We start from the raw sequence: 27,302 nt of genomic DNA on the forward strand, positions 1-27,302 counted from the left end.
CTGCGCGCTTCGACGGTCGGACATGCTGTCTGTGCGGCAGTGAGGAAGAGGAGGAGGAGACTGGGGGACGGAGGTGGTGGTTGGTGCTGCTGCTGCTGCTGGTGGTGGTGTTGGTCGAGGTGGGAGGGGTGGAGGGGAGGGAGGGAGGGGGGGCGGGTTGGGGTGATCTCTGTGCTACTGTTTGGTCCTCGAGGGGAGGAGCCAGTTGTTGATCCTACGCTGCAAAGGAGAAGGCGCCGTGCGGAGAGGTAAGAGGCCGTTTACGTAATGGAATATTATTGTGGTGTGTTTTATCTGCGGACTTTTGCGAACGCGCGTCTCGTCTCATCACGCGGCGCTGCCGTCGCCATCACCCCGCCTGGTGTCCGCCGAAGGGTCCGCGGAGGTGGAGGTGAACGCGAACACGTAGCTCCGTTAAACATGCCACTCCCTGCAAGAGCACACTGATGCCCTGAGCAGACCTCTGCTGAGTGATTAACATGGAAGTATGATTTTTTTTTTTATTTCATGTTAAATGCATATAGAGATTACGCACGGCTGCTTAGATTAATGCGCTTTTATAACACCTTTAATATACAAGTGCATCCCAGTTTTTTGTTTTGTTTTGTTTTTTTTAGGACATATGCCTGCTTTTAAGCTTCATTTGGATAATTTGTTCGACAGCACTTGTTTTATTCATCCTGATCTGCAGAGAGTTGAAACACACCAGGAGGAGGTGCAGCACTGTTATGACATTCCACACTAACACAGGCAACTATCATATAATATCACGTAAAAGCAGATCCTCTAGGCTGTATCGTGGTTATACAGTGTTATAAAGCAAGCTACAGGCTGCCAGAGGTCACTTAGACTCAGTGTTGAGCACCACATGGTGCAGAAACAGAGGATTCTGGTCAGGGATGCCTTGGAGTTGGCTCCAGTGTGTGTGTGTGTGTGTGTGTGTTTGTGTGTGTTTGTGTGTGTGTGTGTGTGTGTGTGTGGGCAGGCTGAGGTCACTCTCATGCCTCTGAAACCCGCATTGCCGATGTGGGCTCATGTCCAGTGAAGAGATATTTAATAGGGTGTATCATCAGGTTTTCCCCCCCTCCTCTGCAAAAGGCAGGGCTCCACGATCGGAACTGGAAAACTGACCTCCGTTCAGCGATTGCAGAGCAACAGCTTGTTAACAAGTGTCCACGGTAAACGCCGCAAAAGCTGAGGAGATCATAGGGTTGTGGTAACACGGTTCATTCAGAGGACAACATCCAGAAGGAGAAAAAAAAAAAAGAGAAAAGAAAACAAACAAACTAGGTGTCCCGTTTCTTCCCTGTTTGGCATTTCAAAGGAGATGGGAATGCCTCAGGGCAGATGCCGGTTGTGTAATAATCCCATCTGTCATTGTCATTTTTTTAGCTGTCATCAACAGGCAGAACGCCTCACTATATGGGCACGAACCTCTAGGTATTTCTTTTTGCGAAATTAATAAGGACTTGCTCAGGTGTCGGATTCCCTGTCGTACATTTTGTCCAGATTGGAGGAATGCAGTAAACACTTGTTTAGAGGACATTTAAGTCACGAGCTCCCATTTGTTTCAAAGCACAATAGGCTATAGTTATGATTTAATATGATATCTCCTTGACATACAAGTCACCATCTATTCAGGTTAACTCAGAACGTTATAGATCATCACCCCTTTAAAGTGTTTTACTGCAGTTTACTGCAGTGTTTTTTCGCATTCATCTCACTTAAGTCACCTTTAGATAAATTAATGATACAATCAGTACAAGCTGCTTCACTATGAACCAGTTAGTAAGTCATTTAGTGTTGGACTTCCGTACGTTTTTGGGACTGAGAAGAGACAGATTATCTAAAAAAAGGCATGGGAGCAACAGAGGACAAGATATTCTAAATTTGTTTCAGCTGCAGTAGTTTCATTTGACCTTTCCTGCTCGGTCTCTGGAACTCCATGCCTCTGTACTTTGTACCACACATCGAGACTGATCTAACCACTTGGACACTTTCTGACAAAAGCTGCCGGCCAGTGTCTGAGCTGTCATTGAGCCGCCGGGACTTTAGTTTTAAAGGTGTGCTCCTCACTTTTTGCACCCGATGGCCCATGACTGTGAGATTACCGAGTTGCTGTTAAGCTAAATACATAATTTAGTAAATGAGAAGACAAACAGAAAAAGAAAGGGAAGGTGGCTTGAGCCTATCCAGGGCTCCGAGGTCCGACATTGCCATTAGCAACTTTTGTATCAGATCACAGGTTGTTATATCAGCGGGAGTGGTGCGAAAATGATAACCAAACACTGTTTTCTCCCAACAACAGTTTGTATATCCGCTGTACTGAGTTGTCTGTTTTCCCTTTTTGGATGACAAATTCAGACTACTGCCACCTGTCAGCATGGAGTGGTATTCCCCCTCACACAGATGGCTGACGGCTGTAGTCTTTGCATTGTTTTCAAGTCCAGCTTTTTGGCCAAGACAGGGCGTGACGGGAGGCAACACGACAGCTTGCCTTCGTTGCCGATCACGGTTTGGTGTGTCACGTCCCTTGAAAAATGAAAAATGGCGACATCATTAGAGTTAAGCTTTTATTTATATGTAAAATCAGGGGGATGCCCCTTTTGTGCAGACTCAAAACGTGTCTATGCTCTGTAGAAACGGAATTGCGTGCTGTTTCTGTTGTCAGATGGACCTTGGTGTGAGTCAGTCCTGCTGAATCATGTCAGTAGGTAAGAAAACAAGGCTGCAGCCAAAACCTTTGTACATTATGTAATGGTGTCCGGCGTTGTCGTTTGCCAAGGGATCGGTTTACTTTCGCCTGTTGGAAATGAATTAAAAATGAGGGGTTCGCTGCTGTGAATTAAGCCTGAGACGTGTGCTCAAAGCTCCTCTCTTTTCCGTGTGCGTGCCGGTGTAGCTACACGAACGAGGTGTCATTCTGTCCGGAGACGCTCGAGCGGGTCACAAGGTCAATCAGCCATCTTGCTGGAGTCCTCTTGAGCGAGACGGTTAACACTTTTCTTCACCGCCATCAGGCTGCCGAGACATACGCAGTGATCATGATACCCCCCTGACTGCAGACACAGGGAGGGTTTCTGTCAGAAGTGTGGCTTTTTAACTTTTTAAACGTGCCACCATGCAGCAGCAGCAGCAGGTTATGATTTTGGTATGAAGCATCAGTTGATGAGAGCTTATAGTTTTATCATGGTTATTTAAAAAAAAAAGAAAAAAAAGAAAAGTGAATTAGTTAGAATTAGCGATTAAGCCCTTTGTGCTTTGGCACAGAAAAATAAACTTCCAGGGCAGATTTTGTGTTTGTCCTTTAATTCTCTCTGTAATCCCCCTGAGACGCCTTAAGAATTTGAAATCTTGTGCAGTCTGTGTCGCCGGATTGTTCGCTCTCTGAGGCCGGCAGTTCTCTGCTGTGTGAGGGAAAACCATCAAAGGAGCGCCGGCAGCCTATAGAGTAAAGAGGGGAGGTCATATCTTTAAGTGTGTCTTTGGCCTCAGGAGCATTTTACAGTGTATACTCTAGACACACACACACACACACACACACACACACACACACACACACACACGCTCATTCACGAGGGAAGAAAACCACGAAGCTGCAAACTGAACATGTACGCTGTCTCTGTCTCTCTCTCTCTCTCTCTCTCTCTCTCTGAGTAGCATCTGTGTCCATGTTGTCAACTGTGTTCTCCCTCGAGCCTTCTGAGGGAGAACATTAAAGAAAGCAGGACAGACGGTCTCGTCATTACATGTATTTAAAGAGAGGTCGTAAAGTTTGTTTAACATAATGCTTCCAGAGAAATAACAGGAAATCCTGCAGTGTGTGATAACATCGTCCGGTATCGCAGCGACGATAAAACTTGTGATAAACAAACAAAAATCTAAGTGCCTGCGTTTGCTCTTGTCTTCAGATTGATACCAATTAGTTCTTGGGTTAGCTGAGGCTCAAACATTTGCATGCTGGGTAATAGTGCTTGGTGCATTTAGATAAAACGATTTTTCTCGTTTGTTACATTTCAGCAGTCTTTTGAGATGTGTTTGTCGTGCATATTCATATGGCAGTGGCATTGAAGACAGTTTTGAGTTTGAATTCAGAAACCACAGATGGACTCACACTATTAAACTTTTGTGAACATTTCAAAGTAGACATTTGTTCAGCATCTGAACGTTTTTTTCTTGTCTTTCTCCACAAATGCTTGAAAGGTAGAATATGTAAAATTTTCTATGGGGAAAATTAAAAAATGATCTACAAACTGTGAAGAAATAACAGTTTTTGATGTTCAGAAATATCTACTGGAGCTCCTGCACTAGAAATGTAAACACCAACGCTGCCCCGGTTCCAGAAACTCCCAGTCCAGACCGCTAGCTGCACAGCTAACTGAGCTAACTAGTTAGCGAGAGCTTAAGTTAGCAGCCGTTAGCAGTTACTTTGGTGATATCCTTTCACCTATCTGTTTTGAGAAGAGTGAATATAATATTTACTTACATATTACACCCTTAAAAGTTACATTGTGCTGCTTTAACTCAGGTTTTCATGTACAATTATAATATGGAACATTTCGGCATGAGAATGTCTAAAATCTATTACTCCACTGATCTGTATTTTGCTAAGTTGTATACTTATATTATCCCATATGTTTTACAACAATAAACCCTGAGAAATCTGTCATTTATTTCAAGGTAGCATGTTTTATTTGGCTACCTGTTGCTACAACTTCCAGGTAGATGAAGCTGGTTGATGTGACTAAAGATGAAAATACAGTTTTAATCAGCGATGGTGGCTGTTTAAGATGGAAGGAAACAACTCTCATGATCCCACGCTTCTTCACAACATCATCAAACTCCCCTTCTTTGTTCACTGTTTTGATTGAGAGACCTCTAGAGGCAGAAATTACACTATGTGTGTTTAAATCAAGGCAAGACCTGTATAACTAATCTCCTGCTGAGTATTACTTCACATGTTCCCAATGTGTGGGAGCCACAATGATAGAGTAAACAGGAAGCTCTTTGTCCATAAACATCTTTGTGATGACTGCCCTTCTCTGCAGGTCAGTGAGGCTGAAATGTCCCACAAGTTTTGTTGTTACAAGTTTTGCTCATGACTTTGTTTCAGTAGCTAACGCTGACCTTGAGTCAGCCTAAACAGGAACAGTTTATCGCGTCTGTATCACAGCAGAAGACAAACAGCGTCTCATTGTCAGGAACCTTCGCCTGCCATTTCCATCTCTGCATCCACATAATTCAACCTAATTCAAATGTCAGTGGTCCTCGTTTCTGCAGCTTTCTGATGGATAGGCGATCTGATTCAGGATGATGATGATGAGGATCTGTAACAATGCACGGATGCTCTGCACAGATTGTGAGCGGGGTGACTGGAGTGAGAGAACATTATCTGTGATAAGTCAGATGCTGAAGAGAAAAAGAAAGAGAATAAAAGTGCTCGGCCCAGCGTTGGCTTTACTTGGGCGAGCTTATCTCAAAAGTAATCTCGGGTTGTCTCGCCAGAATATTTGGGCCGATGAGAAACGTAACCGGTCCAAAACTAGTCTGAGTGGTATTTCTATTTGGGCCCAAACCGACCCAAGTCTGATCCTCTAAATCTTAGTCAAATCTGGCAACCATGTATGGCCCGGAACTAGCTCACATTTGGTCCTTTGGTGCCAAAAACACAGGAAATGCTCAGCAGATAAAACACTGTTTGTATAATGTCATGTAAAAATCGGTCTAGTCTTAAAGCAGATTAATTGCACGTATGTTTAAAATTGGCTCCACTGAAAATGAATTGTGGTTCTCGGAAAAAAAAAACCCTGAAACTTCTCAAAGTCCTCCATCGTTTATGTTTGTGTGCGTATAGATTCCATTTTGTTTGCATGTATCGCTTCCTGTTGATACGATCTTTTATAGAATGTGATTTCAAATGAACAGCCTGTGCACGGTTCTGAACATGCCGATGGAAAGCATCCCCTCGCCGTTACAACACATCTAAGTTGTTAGGCAGCTAATTGTGTTGTTTAATTACTCTGCCGCTCGTCTTTGTCAGCGTTGAGCGATAAATCCAGACTGAGCAACACAATCGTACACGAATCGGCGTGCCTGTGTGTGCTTGAGCGTGTGTACATGTGACTGTGTAAAGGCGGTATGTTCGCCGCGAGCTCTCCTGAAGGTGTTATGTGTGTTCGTTTGATGTGTTCATATGTGGGAATTAGTCCTATATATAAACAGCAGAGCAGCATGTGTGTGTGTGTTCATCGCAGAGGTTCGGCGCTTTGGTTGAGAGAGTCGGCCGGTGGAATATGGAGAGGAAGGAAATTCAAGGCGATCTGTGTCCAGAGAGAGCTGTGTTTGTTGGAATATTAAACAAAAAAAAACCATGCAGAGGGAGGACTGAGCCCTTTGCAAATTGGTGCTGGGAAAGTTCCTCGCCTGTGAGACTTTACTCGACACAGAAGCCCGGCGCTGCGTTGTTTCTTTATATTCTAAGTCTGCAAACAAAAGTTTCCTTGAGAGATTCGAGCTTGAAATTAAGTAACTACTGGAGACAGTTTTCATTCACTGAAAGCTGGGAAAAGTAAAGAGTTACCGGTGTGCTAGGTTTTTGATGGTCATGTTATAGAGGAATGAAGGGAAAGACTGTCGAATAACGATTTGCTGCTGCTGCCACTTCCACCATCACTGAGGAGAATTTCTCATGGCAGGGAACAGTATGTAAGAGCTGTATGGATACTGTACCTGTGACTCAGTCATCACGTCCTCTGTGCTGCCTCTGTGTTATCTTGGTTGCTCGGCTGATAACGTTTTCACCATGTGAGTCTGTGTCATCAGGGCAAAAATGTGGCCCTGAAAACACCTTTTGCAGCAGGAGCTACCACAGAAGCAGTTTGGAGTACCTTGCCAGGTTTTTATGAGTCCTTCGGCGGTTCTTTGTCAGTGTAATAACATCACAACCATGCAAGATACGGTCTTGAAACTTGACAGGTGTGGTCTGACCATTAGACAGATTGCCCCCTCACACTTTACGCCCCTGGGCAGCATTTGTTTGGTGCAGTCAGGAAACTTTACAGGTGTGTAGTTGAGCTCAAAATGACGACCCTGATGTTTGACCCTTGAGTACTGAGTGCTGATGTAATAAGAGGTAGACATGGGTCAGAATGTCCACATGTTGACCGAGGTCAGCGCCGGTCAGATCCTATCGCTAGATTTGTCTCTATTTTTATGTTGTTTCATGCTACAATTCCGATGTCTAGCAACACAATAGTGTCATTAATTTTTAATTTTTTTTTTACAAAAGTAGTTATCATGGCAACAGGCCTCCCTTACATGTTGGAATCTTTGTTTCGCTTCCATAGATGTTGATATTTTATCTTGCCCTTTAAGACTCCTTGGTCTTCCTGACATGCTTTTCCGTGGCAACGACTCATTGATTCTGCTCCCTCGCCTTGTTTATTATTGAGCTGTTTTTCCCCGGTAACTTATTAAATATTTGTTTCTTACATTTCTAAAGAGATTTGCCAGCAGATGCCTTCCAAGAGGATCTTTAAGTCTTTCTAAGCTTGCACAAAAGGCTGTTTTAACAGGTAATTCCAGCATGAAATACACAGAAACAGCTGTTTGCCGTGTGCCCTGCGTTTCTGTGATTTTGTTGCGTTATGATGCTTCGGCCAAAATGTATCGCAGCTAAACACAGAGATGCAGCGCCTCAGCAGAGCTCCAGTTGAAAAGGAAAATGCATTGCATCTAAAATATCAACACTAATCGTCAGTTTATGGTGCCAAAGGGCAAGAATGTATTTTCTTTACTCTAAAATTATCATATATAATGATGTGCTGCTGCAAGACGAGCCTGCTATTCATGACGATTTGAACATATCCGCAAGAATAGAATATAAATACAACTCTAACTCTCTGTATACAGGGAGGCGGTCCTGGCACTGCAGTGTTACATAAATCCAGACTCTTTTGTGCATCCCTGTTAAAAGAATGATGAAGCATATAGCTCCTGTAGCCTGAACTTTGCTGTTGGCCATCACGGTCGGCTTGATATAAAAGTGAAGATCATATATTTATCTTTCTTCGTCCTCCAGATCATGAAACGGTTCTTTAAATAGATGATAATCTATAATTGTATCATATTTCTATGGTCTGATTTGACATCGTGCCAGTATGGCGACATCTTTTAATTGGTCTGGGGTTGCATGAATCACCTCTTGCTCTCTTTGGTCTCTGGGCCTGATTATGAAAGCCCTCTGCTGCCTAATGGAGACAGAATGAGTTGTCTGCGCTGTCTATCACCGCATCTCCTCCGCCTCACCCTCCATTCTCCCCCGGTCCTCTCCGTCATACCAGTCACAACTCCCTCATCCATCTGCTCTTTGTGTCTCATGCCTGTGACCTTATTGTTCATGTCGGAGGCTGTGTGACGGGCAGGACGGGTCACGGAGATTCCAAACCCCTCGGTGTGTTTCCAGTTCAATTTTATAACATAAAATAACTCTCGGTGAGGATTTTTAGCAGATATTTGGGAGTAAAATGGCACAGCTTGCTTTTAAATAGCTATTTTTGTGACATTATTGAAAGGTCAGATTTTAAATGAGCTCCTCATATTGTATCTGCTCAGGTTTCGACTTAATATGTGAGACTAGGCAAACACAATACAGCTTGCTGTTATGTGTAGTAGATGGCCTCCTCACACACTAGTAGTTTAGCATTAATTAGGTATTGAACAGCTGCTATTGATGATGAAGATACAATAAATGAAACCTCATTAGTCACAACACAGACTGAACCATCTGATTCTTTGTGTAAATGTTCTTGTTGCTGTTGTTGCTCCGTCATAGGACTAGCAACCAGAGGGGAAAAGTTCATGGACAGCATTTATATTCATGTCCACTGGGTTCATGGAGAGGTTTGCTCTACATCAATTATGTTCAAAAGAGAATGAAAGTTCAAAAGGCAACAAGACTGCGAGTTATGAAGTGACGCAAGCTGTTGCTGATTAGCCTACATGCTACAGACCGGTCACTTTAAATATTTTATGAAATGAGGTTATCGTCATCAGTCCCCTACCCATTTTTTTTGACCCATCAGAGGTGTCATTTGTGGGATTGCTTGGTTGCTGTCGGCCAGAGCCCTCTTTTTTCTCACAGATTTTGTGAGAATAAAGCCTCTCTGCTCTGTGTGTGTGTTGCTCACTCTGCCCTCAGTCAAACAGACACACAGACCTGCAGCTCTCAGACGGTGATGTAACCTCTCCGGTGTCTTGATCTCCTGATTGTTCACCACTGGTTTAGATCAATATGTAATATTTCCTGAAATCAGTCCATTTTAGTACATTAAACAAACTTTTGATATTTATATTTTTGCTTTTTATATTCCACTTTCACATTTTTCATTGTAATCAAATCATGATGATGTCATCCCACTGAAAGCTGATGAATAGTTGCACTGAATTGTCGCCCTCTGATGCGTTGAGCGGCTCCATTTTTCATGTCAGGACTTCTTTTTGCATCATTTTCTGACAAAAGTGGCAGCGTGCGCATGCCATCATGTCTGATTCACTGTCATTTAGTCATGATTGCGATGTTTGTTTCCAGGCTAACAGGCTGCTAGCGGTGAAGAGGAGGTCTAAAAAAACGATGAAGGACGGTCAGCCGGTGCAGGACTAGCTCAGACTGAGGGAACTGCAGTGGAGGTGGAGGAGGAAGAGGAGGAGAGAACGAAGACAGAGGAGAGACAAAGCGAATCACATGACCAGTCCTCGGAAAGGCTCCAAATTAGTGATGCTCCCCTCGGGCAGGGATTACCTCCTCCCCGCCGTCTACCTCTCCATCTCTCCAGCTCTTCCTCCCACAGTCAGCAGAGCAGCCGCCCAGTTCCAAGACTCCAAGCCGTGAGAGCTCGCTGTGCTCACCCACCCACACACACATACGCGAACTCTCTCTCTCACACACACACACGCACACACACTCTCACATTTGCAAACGCAAGCACACACGCATTGCATCCTGCTCATGGTCGTTGGCCTGCCCTCCTCAGCTGCTGCTCCCGCTCTAGTCACTAACCATGAAGAGGCCCAAGCAGCAGACGGGGCCGCTCAGCTTCCTCAACTTCTTCAGCAGGAAGCCCAAATCGGAGCCGAGACCCGAGAGGCCCGTGGAAGCCTGGCCCAAGGAGGAGGTGGCCATCACTCTGACCCCGAGCGAGCATCCAGAGCAGGTGAGAATGAGGCGTGGAGTGCTGTTGGTGATCTTTGCAAGTTTTGTTTTGGCTTCAGGAGGAAGAATGTAAGTACTTTTTGTAAAAAATACTTTCCAGTTTCAGATTGAAAATGTACTGATGTGTCTGTTTATTTATGGTTTTCACAAAGGAAATGCTGCTTGAAACCCGAAACCTGTTTTGACGTCGTCAATTTTGTTAAAACACAATTCAGATGGTAGTATACAAATGATTTCAAGAGCTTTTAAAGTAAAAACTACTCCTCCTATTTAATGGGAGTCAGATTATCCTTCCATGTATAAAGTCAGAAGGTGAAATCAGAAAATATTTCTGTGCTTATATAACATTTTTTGGAAGTAAGATTGAAACATTTAGTACATCTTGTTTTGTTGCCAAAATTAACACATCTCACAAAGTGTTGTGTAAGAGAGAAGCTGAACAGAGGCTGTAGATCATTAACTTTGGATGTATTAGCTTCTGCTTGCTTCCTCCCTCTCCCCCATTCTGTTATAGCCCCGAATCCATTAGAGTGTTTATTTAATTAATTGCCGATTTCAAGAAATGATGTTGCCAAGAAACCGAGTACACCAAATACAAAGGAACTCCACCTGCATGCACACCCGTCTACTCTGATGTTCACTGGAATAGTAAAAGATGTTCCATTTGCTTTCATTTACTTCTCAGAATCAAAGAAAACTCCTCACCAGTCTCTCTTTTTCACTCTGTTTATGAGACCATTTTGATTATATGTGATGTGGTGGATCAGCAGCTCTGTAATTGGTCACAGGACCTCACAGCAGAAGAGGCTGGAGAATCAAGAGTTTCTGGAGGAGAAAGAGGAGAAGGAGGAGGCCCTCCGGCCGCGGCTGAGGCAGGTGAGGAAGGCGCCGCCACAGCCGAGTGCGCGGGCGCGGCCAGCAGCGGCTCCACCGGCGTCCTGTCCCTCTCCTCCTCCAGCCAGGAGCAGCTATTGGACGAGCACCTGGAGGAGTGCCCACTGTGCCTGCTCAGTCAGCCCCGCTGCCACTTCCCACGACTCACCTCCTGTTCCCACCGGACGTGTTCCGACTGCCTCCGCCAGTACCTGCGCATTGAGATATCGGAGAGCCGGGTGTGCATCGCGTGCCCGCAGTGCCCCGAGACGCTGGCGCCGCTCGACGTCCGTGCCATCCTGGATGACCGGGCGCTGCTGGAGAGGTTCGAGGAGTACCAGCTGAGACGTTTCCTGGCTGCTGATCCAGATACACGCTGGTGCCCTGCGCCTGACTGCAGGTGAGAATCAGACCAACACAAATGTTTTTTTTATGTATATTTACACCCGAAAATGTTTGTTTAGAAATCATGAGTAGGCAAATAAATGTTTTTTCTTCCTTTATTTGGTATAATGATGGTTAAACAGTGGTGGAAATGTAGAAAAGGAATGGAAAAGTACATTGCTTCTGTGTACTTCTACTCCATTTGATATTGGGGCAAATGTATTCAGTTTATGTAGAAAAATAGTCATAGTCGAGTAAAAGTAAAGCCATGTTCCATAAATTACTTTGGCAAAGGGAAAGGCACCCATATAAACAGCATTTAAAGTACCTGATATTAAGTGTACGAAAGTATCAAAAGTGCAAGTACACACACACACACACACACACACACATATATGTATATATGTATATGTATATAAAGTTCGAAAAGTACTGAAAAGTAACTACTAACTAAAGTTCAGATAACTGTAGTGGAGTAAAGGTACAATATTTGCCTTTAAAATACCTTGAAGTGGAAGCACACAGTAAGAAAATGGAAATACTCAAGTACCTCAGCATTTTACTTACAGTACTTGAGTAAAGTGTTACATTCCAGCCCCAAATGTATTGCATATTGTACTTTTAATTGTATTAGTATTAACTTCAAATAAAGATCAACAAAAAAAGGTAAGTTTCCAGTAATAAACATCTGGAAAGAAAGAAAATAAAAGATCAAAACAGATAATTTCAGTTCTTTTTTTTAATCTATTGTTCCTTTTTAAATTAACACTGGTAATTCTTTGTATTGCTGCTTCTGCTTTAGTAAAAGATCTGAGTACTCATTCTACCTCTGTGGTTAACACTGAGAGAAGATTATTGAACAAGGGAGAGGAAGAGGCGCACGTAATGAAAATAAAGGCCTTCTAAATTGCATACACTTTAAGAAAAATGTCCTTCCTTACTGTCATCTTGAGTCCTCCAGTGGCAAACGCACTGCAATTACCTTAAGAAACACACAAGGGCCCTAATTCAACATTTCAAAATGGCATCTCCTGTCAAACTCCCTGTCATCCCACCACTATCTTCGTGTTGTAAGACACAAGACTGGAGGAGTGTTTCCAGTGTCAGAATGATTGACTGGGCACTGAAAAGATGAGCTGACAGCATGTGAAAGAGTCAGTTTGAGCATTTCATGCGTCCCGAGGCTGTTCAAATTTTGATGCAACCAAAATATTGTGCAGATCCTGAAACAGAACAGACTGTGTGTGAGTGATGAAGCGAGCCTCTGTGCTCCGATAACCGCAGCTCATCGAGAATCCAACCCAAAACCAAATACTTGTTGTTTTGGGAGTTAAAGGAATAATTCAGAAAGTTACCGGGGATGTGCCTGGTTTTTATTCCTGGGACAATTCTACACATTTTCATTTCTTCCTGGGGACTTCATGCCATCACGGAACATCAATTTATAATTGATGTGAGACATAATCATGAATCATACAGGAAGAACTCCACAGTTGAAGAGTTGGAGATGTGTTTTTTATTTTATTTATGGACCCCACAATGCAACGCAACCACAAGACGTGTTCTGAGCGAACCCTCATCTTTTTCTCCACAACGTGTGCAGACACCGATCCGTTGCTGGATCGGCTCCACGTTCGTGGATGGTGAAACAGGATCGCGCTGATGACGGGAAATCATAATGTGTGTGTGTGCGCGGCTGTTGGGCGAATATTTGTGGTCAGAAGCACGTATGATCCAGGGTTCAGGAGTCGGTGGTAGACCATCTGTCTCCCCGACTGTCGGTTCTCACGGTCTGCTCGTGATGAACGAGCGGAGCAAAAAAATCAATTCTGCCAATCGGGCCGATGCTGTGGCGGATTAAATATAACGCAGTGAAACGAGAGACCGACTTCATCTGCAGCATCTGCAGAATTTCACATCTTAAAGTTTATGAGTGGAGGTCAGTGGTGTAGTAAGTTTTAAATGACTGACAGCTTCCTCATGAGAGAGCCTTTGAAGCATTGACCTGTTATGTAAAGCGGTCACTCACAGTTATGGTTTGTATATTCTCATGTTCCCAACATACACACATTCTTAGAGGTCTTAGTGGCTGAAGCTTAGCCGGAGATTAAGTTGGCTATGAGACGGTGTGCTCTGTCCACACTCATGTATCTATGTATGTGCACAGTCAGTCAGGTTTAGCTGCAAATATAGTTTGACTATAGGTTGTTTTAGTAATGCTTTATATTAAAATCCTTGTAATAAGCATTAACTAATAGGTAATAGGGAACTTATTAGTCCCTAAAAGATGGTTACTACCATTATTATGTGTTAATAAGACGATATAAGTGATATAATAGCGCCATGAACTTAAAATTTCTAAGTGCTTGTTGAGAGTTTTTAGACACTTAACACAGGACCTCAATAAAAAGCATTATGAGTTTCTTATAATTGCTTATAATAGCATTAAAAGCACTTCTGTTGAGTTTACCTGACCTCCCTTTTTATGTCATTATAAGCCTTGTAACACTTTGAAATAAGCATCATTAACAAATGATAAATGTGTAGATAATTTAACTTCAGCTGATTCACCGTAGCTGGTGTCCACTGGTCTGTAATTCCACTCTGTTTGCACTGTTGGACTCATTATAGACAGTGTACAAATAATTGGTAAGATACACATCAGAACCAGAGATATCACCGTCTTTATTCCACACGTTCATCTTCTTTTTCAAAACCTGCCGGCTACATTACCCACAACGCAACTAAGCCACTGAATGACAAAACTGGAGGCAATTTATCAGATTAAATGCATCTTATAAGACTTTCAATGCATTTGTCAGCACTTAACTATGCACTTAATAACAGTTCACTCTGTTTTTGTGGCTACCAGATCTAAAGCAAGAACACTGTCTTACTAAGGTTATTGAATTCTTTATTATGCAATTAGTGTGCCTTCCAAAACACACAAATAGAAAAGAAACCCGCCCGGCATAACGTTCCTCCAAAGCTCCACTAAGACAGAAGTGTGTTTTGCTTACAATACTTCATCTGGATGTTTGCGCTTCACTGATCTATATGCAGAGTTCAACATTAGTAGACTGTTTCCACATCCATCTGCTGAAGGGGGAACGTGTCTCTGTGCTCGCTTTTAATCAGAGTTTAAGATGTGTACGTACGAGCAGGATTCTGACGTCAGAACCAGCCTGTAAGGTCACGATCCGGTGTATAACTTAACACATTGTACACAAATGTGATGTGAAAACTTGAAACCTCCTGTGCAGACACACTGAAAGTGATCTTACTGGGCAACTTCTGAATGAGTCTTTTGAATTATGTTTTTTTTCAATGAGGGAGAATAAGTAGATTATTGCTTATTGATCTTTTTTTTGTGGGAAAACCCTATCACATTTAAAATGCTATTCAAACCAGAGGATTTTTAGATGTTTTAGAAGCACATCTGGGAGGGATCGTTGAGAATGATTAAAGGATGTGTTTTCACTGCAACTTTGATCCACAGCATCTATGATTCTGTTACAGGGGGCGAGAAATAAAAGTGCGGCGCCGCCTGTCGAGTCAAATTCAGCTGATTTGAGTGATATCAGCAGCCTATGGCGTCGCTGCCTTCGCTTCATGTCCCGTCAGATCCTCTTTAAACATCTTTTGCGTGACGGAGGAGGACGTGTAAGATCTAAATAATCAAGCTAGGGCTGGTTTCTCTCATAAAGACAGACACTGATACCTGTGAATGTTTCTGTCCACGAGCCGAAAGCGTTTGACGTCAGAACTCTGGTCTGACACCAAACCCAGGCAGCAGTCTAATTATCCTCTTGTGTGTGTGTGTGTGTGTGTGTGTGTGTGTGTGTGCAAAGCTGAAAGCCACGTAAGGAGGTACCGAAAGGGGAAAAAAAAGGATTGAAGGAGCTTTTCAAATACTTCACAGCAGAGCATCACCGCCTGGATCCTGAAGGCCTCTGCGAACCACTTGCGGTTACTTTCATGTTTGATCCTTAATCACGTGATCTTTTGAATATTAAAATGTATGTTAATGCGCCCCTCTGAGGAGCGAGATTAGGTCCACAGGCGTCAGGCTCCTTGTAATCGTCATAATGACTGCTCCGGATCTGAAGGTGTGAGTTATTTCTGGTTCAGGTGTCGAACTCTGGAAACTAGTCCCACAGATAGTTGCGTCTCTCTTTGAATAGTGATTCACTGAGGCGCTCGGTCTACAGATGCGCCGTTTGTGAGCGTAGACAACAATGAATGACAAAAACAAGCAACTGATGAGAGACTTTTCATAGACGCTGAATGAAATTGTGACTCTCGGCTGAATATTTTAGGGTGAACTCTGAAGTAGAAAGGTGTCTTAACAACGATCCTCTCCAGGGATCATTCAACGTGCAGCATCCCTGATCCATCCTGTCGTTTCTTATCTCTCCTCAGCTACGCGGTGATAGCTTACGGCTGTGCGGAGTGTCCCAAGCTGAGCTGCGGCCGGGAGGGATGTGACACGGAGTTCTGCTACCACTGTCGGCAGCTGTGGCACCCCAACCAGACGTGTGACCAGGCCCGGCGGCAGCGAGCCCGCCACACGTCAGGCGGCACCGATGCCTCCACGCTGTACGTCTTCAATGAAGAACCCGGAGGAGGTGACACCTTCTTTTGTCTTGTTTCTCTGCGCCGGAATTCCCTTTTTTTTTTTTTTTTTTTTTAATTTCTCAGGTTATTTTACTCCTCTGTGCTGAACAAATATTGCAGAAGGTGTGGTCACCCCTAACACATTGACTCTGTTGCTGAAGATGCAGAGGAGATCAAAGCGTGCCCTCGCTGCGGTGCCTACATCATGAAGACCAACGACGGCAGCTGTAACCGCATGAACTGCACTGTGTGTGCCTGTCAGTTCTGCTGGCTGTGTATGCAGGAGATCACCGACGTGCACTACCTCAGGTATTCATGAGCACATAAATCCACCAAATCTCACTAAACAGCAGCACACGTTCCATTTCCCTGGATAGCAGGCCATGAAACGATTAAATCAACAAGTGTAATCATGTGCAAATCATTTAAAGATACAATATGTAACATTTCTGCATTAAATGTCTCAAAATGACTAGATTTCTGTTAAAGAACTGTTGAGTTGCCTCGTTACATCAGATAGATTTTCATTGGCGGTGGCGGCTGTTTAACAGTGAAGACAACATCTCCCATGATCCCTAGCTACGTCATCAAAGTACGGCTTTTGTCTTCATTGTTTTGTTTCGCAGTGTAAATCAGATTCAGACGGCTTTCAGGTCATTTACGTAGCAAAAAATACTTTAATGTGAGGATGTTGCTGTTAATGTAAGTTGATTGTAAGTCACTTGTAAGGTGTTGGGCTGCTGCTGGGTCAAAACACGACGTTTGAAGACGTCACTTAAGGCTGTGTGATGACATTTCTTTACCATTTGCAACATTTTCCAGATCGAACTAAAGTCGTTAGAGCTGCTGAGAAAGCGTTGTCGTCGCTGTAGCTCACTTCCTGTCCTTCCTGTAATGCAGTTAGCAATCCCCCCCCCTCCTCTCCACATCGCCACACTTGCACGACTCCTCTCTTTTTTTCGAGGCTGCTCCCTTTGCTTCTTTCTTTTCATCAAACGTTGTTCATTGCTTGGCCTGTTTGGCAGCACGAGTGCTGGACTGGTAGCTTTCCCCTATTCCGCCATCACCAGTGTAGGTAGGTACCAGAACAAGAATATATGTGCAGACAGAATCGCCTCTTTATTGAGGTGTCTGTCTTGATTGAATAAAATTGGGCAGGGATAGTTTTTTCTCTTTCACTACATGAGCAGGAGGAAAGAGATACGGGTTACTGACCCAACACTCTCCAACAGTGGAACACAGAGCCATTTAACACCTATTTTAGTAGACAATAATGCTTACAGCAGTTTCAAAATAATCAACAGAAAAAATGATAATCAAAATAATCCTACAGTGAACAATCTCTGTGTTTGGGAGATATCCAGTAAAAGTGCGGCGCAAAAACACATAAGAGACGGAGCAGCAGAATTTGATCCCAGTCTCACAGCAGCGTGAGGTGCGAAAAATGCTCGCTGGCACAGGTCCAACTCCCCAAATGAAAGATACTGAACAGTTTCAGTTTCTCCCAAAGGGAAAGGATGTGATAACTGCCTTCACTGCAATGAGTATACCTGGCTTCACACCTCTATCCCATCGGTATGTTTTAAAGGAACACCCAGCTGGAGATGAAAAAAAAATAACAACAACAAAAAAAACGAGCCAGTCAGCAAGACACGGGCGGCATGCCATTGTCGGGAGGCTGCGCCGCTTTTAAACCGTTCGCCTGGGCTTCCATTGATTTTTCCAGTCCTGGAAGAGAGTCACTGCTGACTTGTCATCAATTAATCAGATCTATCTGCCTCCATATTTCCATGCAGCAGAATATGTAACTCAAGCCACGGGACTAGCTGGATCTGGAGTGACAGTTTTATTTTATTTTTTTACCAATGGCTGTTTCTAACTACAGCGTTAAAGGTGTACATGCATGAATTTTTCATGCAGTAATTGTTTTCGCGTCTTCTGCTCTGTTGCCTGCGAAAGAGGGTTTCCGTCTATCTGCATGTGCCGCATTGTCTTTTTCACACTCCCCCCCCCATCGTCCCCCCATCTGTCTGTCTGTCTGTCACACCTTGTAGTACAGCGAGCATCCTGCAGAAGGGCAACGCTTTTAGCACCCCGCTGCAAATCTGCCCATTCAGAGCACAGTTGTGTTATCTCACCATGATGCCCCCCCCCCCCCCCCCCCCCCCCCCAACTCAGGCTTCTAGGACCTCCAAGTGACATTTGCCACCGCGGTACAAAACGCACACATCGAGAAACGGCGTCGCCCCCCCGAGGTGCTATTTGTAATGCTTACGTTGTCGCCGATGCGCCTACAAGTTTAATTGCCGCTTCATTATGAGCAAACAGCATTAGTCAGTGTTGTGCCGCTCTCCCTGGCAGTTAGAATTACACCACAACACCGAAGACTCGCGCTGGATTAAAGAGGCAATTTAAGGCAGCGCTTGTTTCACCTAATGTCATATCGAGGGAAGGAGAATTGAGTCCTCGCAAACAGACTTAAAATTACCCGACTTTTCCATTCATCTCACAGCAGCGAGACACACGAGTGTGCGAACGGTTGCTGCAATTGACTGCAATCGAGGGCACAGTTAACACGACAAATGCAGATGAGGTCGTTCAGTTTGAGTGATGATGTCACGGCAGCAATGAGACAGACTGTTAATGTTGTCATCTTCTCACTTCAGTGCTCACTGATGTCGCTCGCAGCCCGAAAAATAGTCACTCAAATTGTTTTATGTTTCTGTTCGAGTGCGATGAAGACGCGTGTGTGATCCTACATGAGCGTAAACTGTACTGTACTACTGTTTGTGTACATATTAGGACTGAAGTCTGGAGAAAACCTGAAAAACTACTGAGGTCATAAAAAGCCCACAGTCATGCTAACGTTAAAGGAGCACTTTGCAGTTTTGGGAGAGCAATTTTAATCGTGTGTATTATTACCTTGTCAATGTTTGAAAATATCAAAATTCAGAGTTTGAATTTCTTCTCCACATCTACAGAGTGCCCCTTTTAGCAGGATAATCACCACCATCTTAGTTTAGCCTGCTGGAGGCTAACATTTAACTAGCTAACTTAATTAGCACTAAAATTATGCTACAATTGAGGCAACTGCAAAATGTATCATGCAAATGAAGAAGTGCTGTCAACATTCCAGCAGTGGGCCATTCCACTGGTTTCAAAAAGAAGTCCGGTTGTATGTAAGCTTATGAAATTATGACTGTACTTCTCACTTGATTTATTACCTCAGTAAACATTTTCTTAATGTGTTTATAGTCTTGAGTGCTAGATTCAGATCTTCTTAAATACAACATGATGCTAATTTCATAAATAATGTTGTCATTTAGAATAAAATAGACAATAAAGCTAAACATAAAATAAATGGCTACCTTGTGATATGACAGATTTGCTACGGTGGCGTGTCTTCGGGTTCTCAGTCAGATCCAGTCATAATTTCCTCCCCGCATCTGCCCTCTTGTTCCAAAATGGTAATTTACGAACCAATGGGTATTCAGTAGGTTTATGCCTAGTCATGAAATAAAGTCATGGCTGACCCAGTAGCTGCAAAGAAGTTCAACATAGTCAGTAAGATTCATCCTCATGGGCTTGTTGATATCTCTGGAAAACTTCATGTTAATCCGCCCAGACTGACTCGAGGACATACCCACACATAGAGCTATGACTTTGCATGGCTAAAAATGCTACACGTTTTGATATGAACCTTTTTGTCTGACCTCCCCTGTTGTGTCTCCTGTGTGTCTCAGTCCCTCAGGATGTACATTCTGGGGGAAGAAGCCATGGTCTCAAACCCGTAAGGTTCTGTGGCAGGTGGGCATGTTGCTCGGAGCGCCAGTGGTCATCTCCCTTATAGCGGGCATCGCCATCCCAGTCATTATTGTGGGCATACCCATCTACATGGGCCGAAAGGTACAGTGGATCCTGTGTCACTTCAAGTAACTTGTGTGAATTGATAGACAATCTAATAGGTATCTAATCTATCCTGTCATCAACACATGCAAAATCAGCTTTTAAACATGTCATCAAGGGAATCATGCAGGTCAGGCTATTTGGAAACCAGGTCCCACAGGCTATTTTTTTTTTCCCCTCGTGCCTGCTGGGATTCATGTATTAGCTGACATGAATAAGTGGCAGGTGTAAGTGGTTGCAGAGAATGAGACCAACAAGGAAGAAATTGAATTCCCATTATCTGATTGATGTTTTATTTATTACCTTCCAGGTCCATGGTCGCTGTAAGAAAAACAATATCTCAGGAAGTAAGCACTACTTGACTGTGGCAAGTGGGGTGATGATGTCCGTGTTTGTGTCGCCGGTCATAGCAGCTGTCACTGTGGGTAAGGAGCAAACAATGGCATGGTCACCTTCTTTTCTTCTGTCCACTGAGGAGGGTAACTAAAGTGTGAAATGCTGTGAATTAGGTATATATGTTTTAAGAAGAACTTGGTAGATAAATTCGCCATAATATCCTGAAACACAGCAGGTTGTGTTGGATATGAAATTCAAATGTATTTTTTAATGTTTTATCTGAAATGCAGTATTTACGTCGATCAGAAAGTCATTAAAAATAAAGATAATCCACATGGGTTTGAACAGTACCCTGGCTGCTTGCAGCGGAGTCCCAAATAATCCCCTCCGTAATAATGAGTTAGGACTCGAAGATCAACAAGAGAGAAAAACCCCACATCTTTTCACACACTACACATCTAATTTAAGATCTAAAATAAGAAAACAACTTGACATTTTTTGAAATATACACATTTACATTCTTGCAGAGAGTTAGATGGGATCATAGATTCCACTTCCATGTGATGCTACCGCCAACAGCGAGCACAAACAGAGCAAAAGAGTGTGTCTGCCATCTTGAACAGACGTTAGTTTATGATTACGATCGCGTTTGCTAATGTTTTATCATGAATGGTGATGTGTGGTTGCCTGTTCTAGCATAGCGTTTTTTAGATAATTAAATTTCCATTCAATTCAGTTTAATTCAAGGAGCTTTATTGGTATGGAAATTGTAAGAACAATATTGCCAAAGCATAAAAGTATAATTTGGTCAGATATTTGGATGGAGCACAATGACAGCAATATGAACAGTAAACCTTTGCTATGCTTAGACAGGCAACAATGCACAGCGGCTTCGAGTATTTACCTGCAAATGTAATCAGACTCATAAACCGACTTAACAGATGTCTCGTTTTACTGTAGGTCTGTGTGTGATTTGTCCAAGTGGTGTTGCCGTACCTAGCTATCCAAGGCTGGAGACACTCAAATCAGGCATCTGCTAAGATTGGGTAGTGACAGGCTAGCATAAAGAAGAACCTCTAAAGCTAACAGATTCTCACTTTATATCACGTTTGTTTAATCCGTACAAAAACTGAAGTGTAAAAACATGCCAATGGAGAACTTTTACACTTGACAGCAAGTTAAAAAAAAAAAAAATGCTTATCAGTGAGCTTTAATGGCTCTAGTTGTTGGATTTGCTCCTAGGCTAAGCTAAGCTACTTTCAAAGGTTTTATTTACCGTACAGACATCAAAGTGGTGATGATCTTCTTGGTTAGAAAGAGATTAGGTGGATTCCTTTAATGAAAATCATGATCATGCAATGTATGCAAACATTCCACTTGAGGACATTAACACACACACACACACACACACACACACACACATGCACTGCTAAGTAGCATTTTGATGACTCATGCCGCTTCCTGCTGGAGGTAACATTGGCTTAATTCGTTACAGAAATCCTTAAGGCTTTAGCAGCCCTGTGGCTTCCCTCTGCAGTGTAGCAACCGCCGCTGTACTGCACACTGATGGGCCCTCCCTTTACACGCTCGCACACATGCACACACACACACACACACACACATTTAGCCGCAGTGCACTCTTCACCCTGACCTCCTGTCCCTGCATATCCCTGTCTCCATGTTCCACTCTCTTTTCACTTCAGCCTCTCTCCGCCATATGTTTTGTGCTCTCATCGCACCACAATTGTCATTTTGTTTCTCATATTTCACTCACAGCTCCCCCATCTTGATGTGTCTTGTCGTCTCTCTCTCTCTGTGACTCAAACAGCCTCCCGGGGTTCACTCGTCTCTCTGTCGACTGTTTGGCTGGCAGGCTCATCCTCTTGCCCTGGTTTCACCCTGCTGCTGAGTCAATAGAGTCCCAGTGTTCCCGCTGTGTTAATGATGTCCCTTTGTTTGGTCGGCACTCTGCTTTGTTTTCCCAAATTCCTATTTCAATCGCAGGTTGCGTAATCACACAGCACAGGGAGGCGGCCTCACGTCGGGTTCGGGTGCTTGTTGACGGTACTTTATGTGAAGGTTATGGAGAGAGAGTGGGGAGAAATCGAACTTCTGAAATAAAATTGGCTTTGCTACAGTAGTGACCTCTGCTCTGTTCTTTTTTTGGCATAAAACAGCCAAACAGGTCACTGTTTTGCCTCGGTCTCTCATGTTTTAGGTGTCCACTGCAGGGATGTCTTTCCACCTCTTGTTATGATTATTGCAAATGCATTAAAAACATCAATATACTTATATATGTTAACGTCCTGGTTAACATAACATCATTAAATATACAGTATACAGAATATACAGTAAAACATAGAGGTTAGAAAACATTCAGTGGATCACAGATTTAATCTGAGAATGCTATGATATCGATCAGGATTTATAAAACATTAGGATCATAGGTAACAGCCATGAATATACCAAAACAAGCAACAGAGAAACAGATAAAACATCAAATTGATTAATAAAGCTAGATTGCCTCCAATTAAGAGAGAGAATAGATTTTAAAGCTCGCAAAGGAAATAGGTTCCCCGAAAGAGGAGCATAAACGGTGGTTCCCACAAAAAGCATAAATATGCCAAGAATAGCATTATGGATCAGTGTGTATCAGCAACTGTATTCTGCGTGAGGTCCACAGTGATGCATGGGGGGGCTCCCTCTTGTGTTTCTGTTGAGTATTGTAGTAATAATATGGTAAAGCATTTATTTGATATGCCTTTTGTTCCACTGTCTTTGGACGCTAACCAGGGACTTGAACACATGGTATTTTTGGAAGATATCTTTTGCCAATCAAATCAGTCTTTAACCATGTTTACTGACTGTTTTGTCTCTTGTTTTGTTTTTACATATATGAGTGTCAAAATAAAAGTATAGGGAGGTGGAGAGAGACAAAAGGTACAGTTACTGGTGAAAACGACAACCAGATAAAGTCGTAAAAAGAAAAGACTTCAGGAGGCAGAACATCCTCGCTGTTGTACTCTTCAGACAATATCATCATACGTGTATTATTAAGACAGTATCAATATTATATATTATTATAATTATTTTTGATATCATGGATATGATAATTATGAAATATATCTGAATTGCTTTATTCGTACTTCTCTGTTTCCCTGCAGGTGTGGGTGTGCCACTAATGCTGACGTACGTCTACGGGGTCGTCCCCATGTCGCTCTGTAGGAACGGCTGGTGTCGACCGCAGAGCGAGCCCCCTGAAACACACAAAATACAACTGGAGGATTTAGCCAGCTGTGAGTACAGAATTTATAAGGAATAATTTAACATTTTGGGAAATTATGCTTGTTTGCTTTCTTGCCAAGTGTCAGATGGGGAAAAAATTAGCTTCGCTTAGCATAAAGACTGGAGGCAGAGGGGACCACACAGCTGCTGTGTCCACGGCTAAAAAAAAAATCCAGCAAAACCAGTAAAATAACAAAAGGAAATAAGTGTATATCCCAAATTATTGAGCTATTCTTTCAGTAACTATGTAGTTAACAACTCTTGACATAAGTACTAAGTGCAATGTGATTTTTTTGCTCCGTGGCCTGATCTGATGAAGTTTCAACTTCTCTTATAGATCTTCTATTTTCTCATGTAGTCAGTGACCACTGGACGGGTCAGAACAACCAGACGCTCAGTGACACCAGCGTCCAGGAAGTCAGAGTCAGTGTACAGGAAGTGGGCGTCCTCCCGAGCACGAGCACCACGCCCCCGGAGCTAGATAGCTATGAGGAGTTGGATGAAGCCACTAAACACCACGGATACACCAAGCAGGACAGCCAATCAGACTGCGAGGTGGTTATTGTGCCTGACAGCAATCTCGATGACACACAGGCGCTTTCTTTGAGGTAAATGTTGCCTGTTTCTACCCCTCTTTTTTATGTTTTAGGCAGGATTTTTTTAGCCAGGTGGATTCTCTGGCTCTTGGGATGTAAAGTTAGTCTGTCTGTTGGTCCAGGCTGAGATTTCTCGACTGCTATTGGATGGATTGGCATGAGAATTTGGACAGATGCCCTTGTTTTTTTTAATAACGTTGTTGATCCACGAGCTTCTAAAATTAAATCTGGACACATTAACAAAACTAATAATAGTCCCATCAAGCTCTTGCCCTAAACTGATGCCTCTTTTCCAAACAGTTTTGATTTGTGTAAGTGCCAACATGTGCCCCCCTGTGTTCAACGCAAGCAAATGCATTTCTGCAAGGGTGGATAGAAACACCACCTCACATGGGAAAGATAAGAAGATAACCTCATTTTTTTCTGTATTTATATGTGTAGGGTGCATTAATGAGACAAAAACAGAACCAAAAATGCACACCGACAAATAAACAAGGCCAGTTTTTGGAAAATATTTAGTTAAAAGACGCATCATGAAGCATCACGCATGAATCGCACTGTGTTACATTCATCAAGCAATTAGCCGGTTGGTTTTCATGCTAACTTCCTCTGTCTAGTTTGTTTAAAATCCAATGCAAGATTCTAAAACTTTTTAACGTACTCAAGAGGTATTCTGAACCGAAGCAAAAATAAAGAGGAAGGTACACAGAGCTATGTGGAAACGAGGCATGAGATGGTAAATGTGGTTAGCGGAAGACCAGCCGAGCTTCAGCATGCTAGCAATTAGCTCAAAGCAACAATATAAGTACAGCCTTATAGAGCTGCTAGCAAGGCTGTAGACTCTTTGTCTAGTTCTTTAATTAGTTATTGGAAACTTTTATGCAGTGTGATACCTTTGTTTAAGCATACAATCCTGAAGTCAGAGAGACTTTCGATTGCCTGGCAGCTTTGTATTGATCTCCTCGTGTTCCGACTGTCCTCACAGGGAAGGAACCAATATCGAGGTCCGTGTGGAAATTGAGACCCATCCCAGAGGCGCCCGCCAGTCCAGCCTAAGTAGCATCCTGTCTAGCCGAAGCCTGTCAGTGGAGTCCCTGGGACACTCGCAGTCCACGCCCCAAGACTACCTGTGTGCCTCAGAACGGGAGGAGCGACGAGAGGGCGGAGAAGGAGGAGAAGACGGAGAGGAGCAGGAGGGAAGAGAGAAACCAGGAGGGGACGCCGGAGGACATGAAGAGACAGTTTACCCGGTCTTTGAAATAGACGATGTATGAGGTCCCTTCGGTGCAGGCTTTGTACTTGGTTGAAGACTAGTCGGGTTTTTTACGAGCCGACGCGTCGCCGGATTGACCCTGAAAATCATTTTGTCCAAGGCCACCTCCTGCTTTAAAAAAAAAAAAAAAAAAAAAAAAAAAAAAAAAAAAAAGACGGGGCCCTCCCACCAGTTGCCTTCTAGCTCCAGCCTCTAAGGAAAGACGCGGGTTTTAGACAGAGCAAAAACGATAAACGTGAGAGTGTGTGACAGCGTGTGTGTGAGACAAATAGCATGAGACTATTGCATTTAAACATCGGAGGGGGGTGACATATGGAAAGGCAGACAGGATAGCGTCCATCAGTGAAAACAGAAGTGACTGAGAGCATGTTTGCTGACTAGTTCAGTCTGTTCTTCTTCTATGTTGTCCTTTCTGAAAAACACTACCTGACCCCCCCCCCATGATAAATCTATTCAACAAAGCCCTCTATCTTTGTCCGGCTGTACTCTTATACTTCTTTTAGTGACCTCACCTCCCCTCCTTCCACATCCTTTACAAATAAACAGACCCCCTCCCCCACACGAGCATGATTTGTTTCAGGAAGGGTTAAAGTAATTATCAAATGCAAGACAGGCAAGGTGGGGAATTTTTTTCTTGCTTTGAAGAATATCTCCAGTAACTTAAGATGGTCACACCTGAATTTGGCAAACCTCAAAACAGACGATGCATGCTTCACTGTTCAATTACGTTTTTGTGCAAAAAGTCCAGTTGCAAATGACACCCGGGGAAAAAAAAACCAAACAAAAAAAAAACTGGTGAAGCCTGTAACCGTTGTTCTCTGTTGGAGTAACGAGTGCTCTGTGACATTGTGGCGGTGTTTTCGAAAAAAAAACTGACCGGAGGGCTTATAAATACCATTTAATTATATTATTCTCAAATCCACAGTCTTCCATGGAAGCGGCAAAGGGGGCAGTGTCACTTTTGCATTGTTTTAGTGCAGATTACGGCCTTTTAAGAGGCTTAAAGAAACTGCTTTAGTTTGTAAAAAAAAAAAAAAAGTGAATAATTGCTCACGCTAATGCAGCTACTCTTTTTTCTGAAGAGTTCTTAAATTCAAAAAGTAGCTGCATGATTCTACTACTACTTGCTGTGTACGCAGGATAACACATGAACACACACAAGCAGTTTCACACACACACATACAAACACACACATATGCCCACGCCACACGCAAAACCCGCAGTGAAGTGTAGTCGCAGTAGTGTGTGCTGCTGAGAGCATTCAATATAAACTCAAGACCCTCTCAAATGATCACAGAGCACCAAAAATGACAACAGCAGCATGCCACCTCAGGCTGGAAATCTAATAACCCCTTTCTAGATGACTTATGAGAAATACATGACTATACGTGCTCTGCTTATGTTCCTGAGTGTGAAATACTTGTGAGAGGTGAACGTCGGGCCTGACGTGATAACCTGTGCCGGATTGTGTGGCGTGGAAATGGAATAAAGATTTCACCATGAAGGACACAATGCATGTGTTGTATCTGTCGCAAACTGTTTTTATCCTCAGTGGGAGTTAAAGAGGAAACCTGTTGAAACCTAGTATGACACACATACGCAAAACATTTTTGGGGGAGTATTTTGCCGTATTGTTTAGCTTTGCAGGATAAGTAAAGACAGGAAACAGACCTTTAAATATCTTCTCATAACACTTTTTGGGATTTGACTTGACAAATTGATCCTGAAAAAAGGCAGCAGAGTAGTAAGAAGCCTGAAAAGAAAAAAAAAAACATGCATTTATTTCGCTGATCCACATTTTTTTCTTCACTTTGCTCTACTG

General features: G+C 43.1%; 1 protein-coding gene and 1 long non-coding RNA gene across 8 annotated transcripts; one reads left to right on the top strand and one right to left on the bottom strand.

The window, feature by feature from the left end:
* The first annotated feature begins 167 nt into the window (after positions 1-167).
* si:ch211-278j3.3 (E3 ubiquitin-protein ligase RNF19B) lies at positions 168-26,994 on the top strand. Of its 5 annotated transcripts, none has more exons than XM_037086727.1 (10): positions 168-248; positions 9,590-10,211; positions 10,999-11,483; positions 15,890-16,095; positions 16,246-16,393; positions 19,828-19,990; positions 20,301-20,415; positions 23,491-23,622; positions 23,949-24,219; positions 25,193-26,994. In XM_037086727.1, the coding sequence occupies exons 2-10, from the start codon at positions 10,059-10,061 to the stop codon at positions 25,479-25,481; spliced, it is 1,962 nt and encodes a 653-aa protein (XP_036942622.1). In that variant the 5' UTR covers positions 168-248; positions 9,590-10,058; the 3' UTR covers positions 25,482-26,994. The 5 variants fall into 5 exon arrangements, with proteins under 5 accessions (XP_036942622.1, XP_036942627.1, XP_036942626.1 ...); XM_037086732.1 differs by having other exon boundaries at positions 23,970-24,219; XM_037086731.1 differs by having other exon boundaries at positions 16,252-16,393.
* LOC119012694 lies at positions 20,256-25,237 on the bottom strand. Of its 3 annotated transcripts, none has more exons than XR_005072570.1 (3): positions 25,101-25,237; positions 23,473-23,583; positions 20,256-20,409 (listed from the first exon to the last, which is right to left on the bottom strand). It is a non-coding gene; the product is annotated as an uncharacterized LOC119012694 (long non-coding RNA). The 3 variants fall into 3 exon arrangements; XR_005072569.1 differs by lacking the exon at positions 20,256-20,409 and adding an exon at positions 21,063-22,393; XR_005072568.1 differs by lacking the exon at positions 20,256-20,409 and adding an exon at positions 21,063-23,039.
* Positions 26,995-27,302: the final 308 nt, after the last annotated feature.

The sequence above is a fragment of the Acanthopagrus latus genome, chromosome 22 (assembly GCF_904848185.1).
Source record: "Acanthopagrus latus isolate v.2019 chromosome 22, fAcaLat1.1, whole genome shotgun sequence".
NCBI lineage: Eukaryota > Metazoa > Chordata > Actinopteri > Spariformes > Sparidae > Acanthopagrus > Acanthopagrus latus.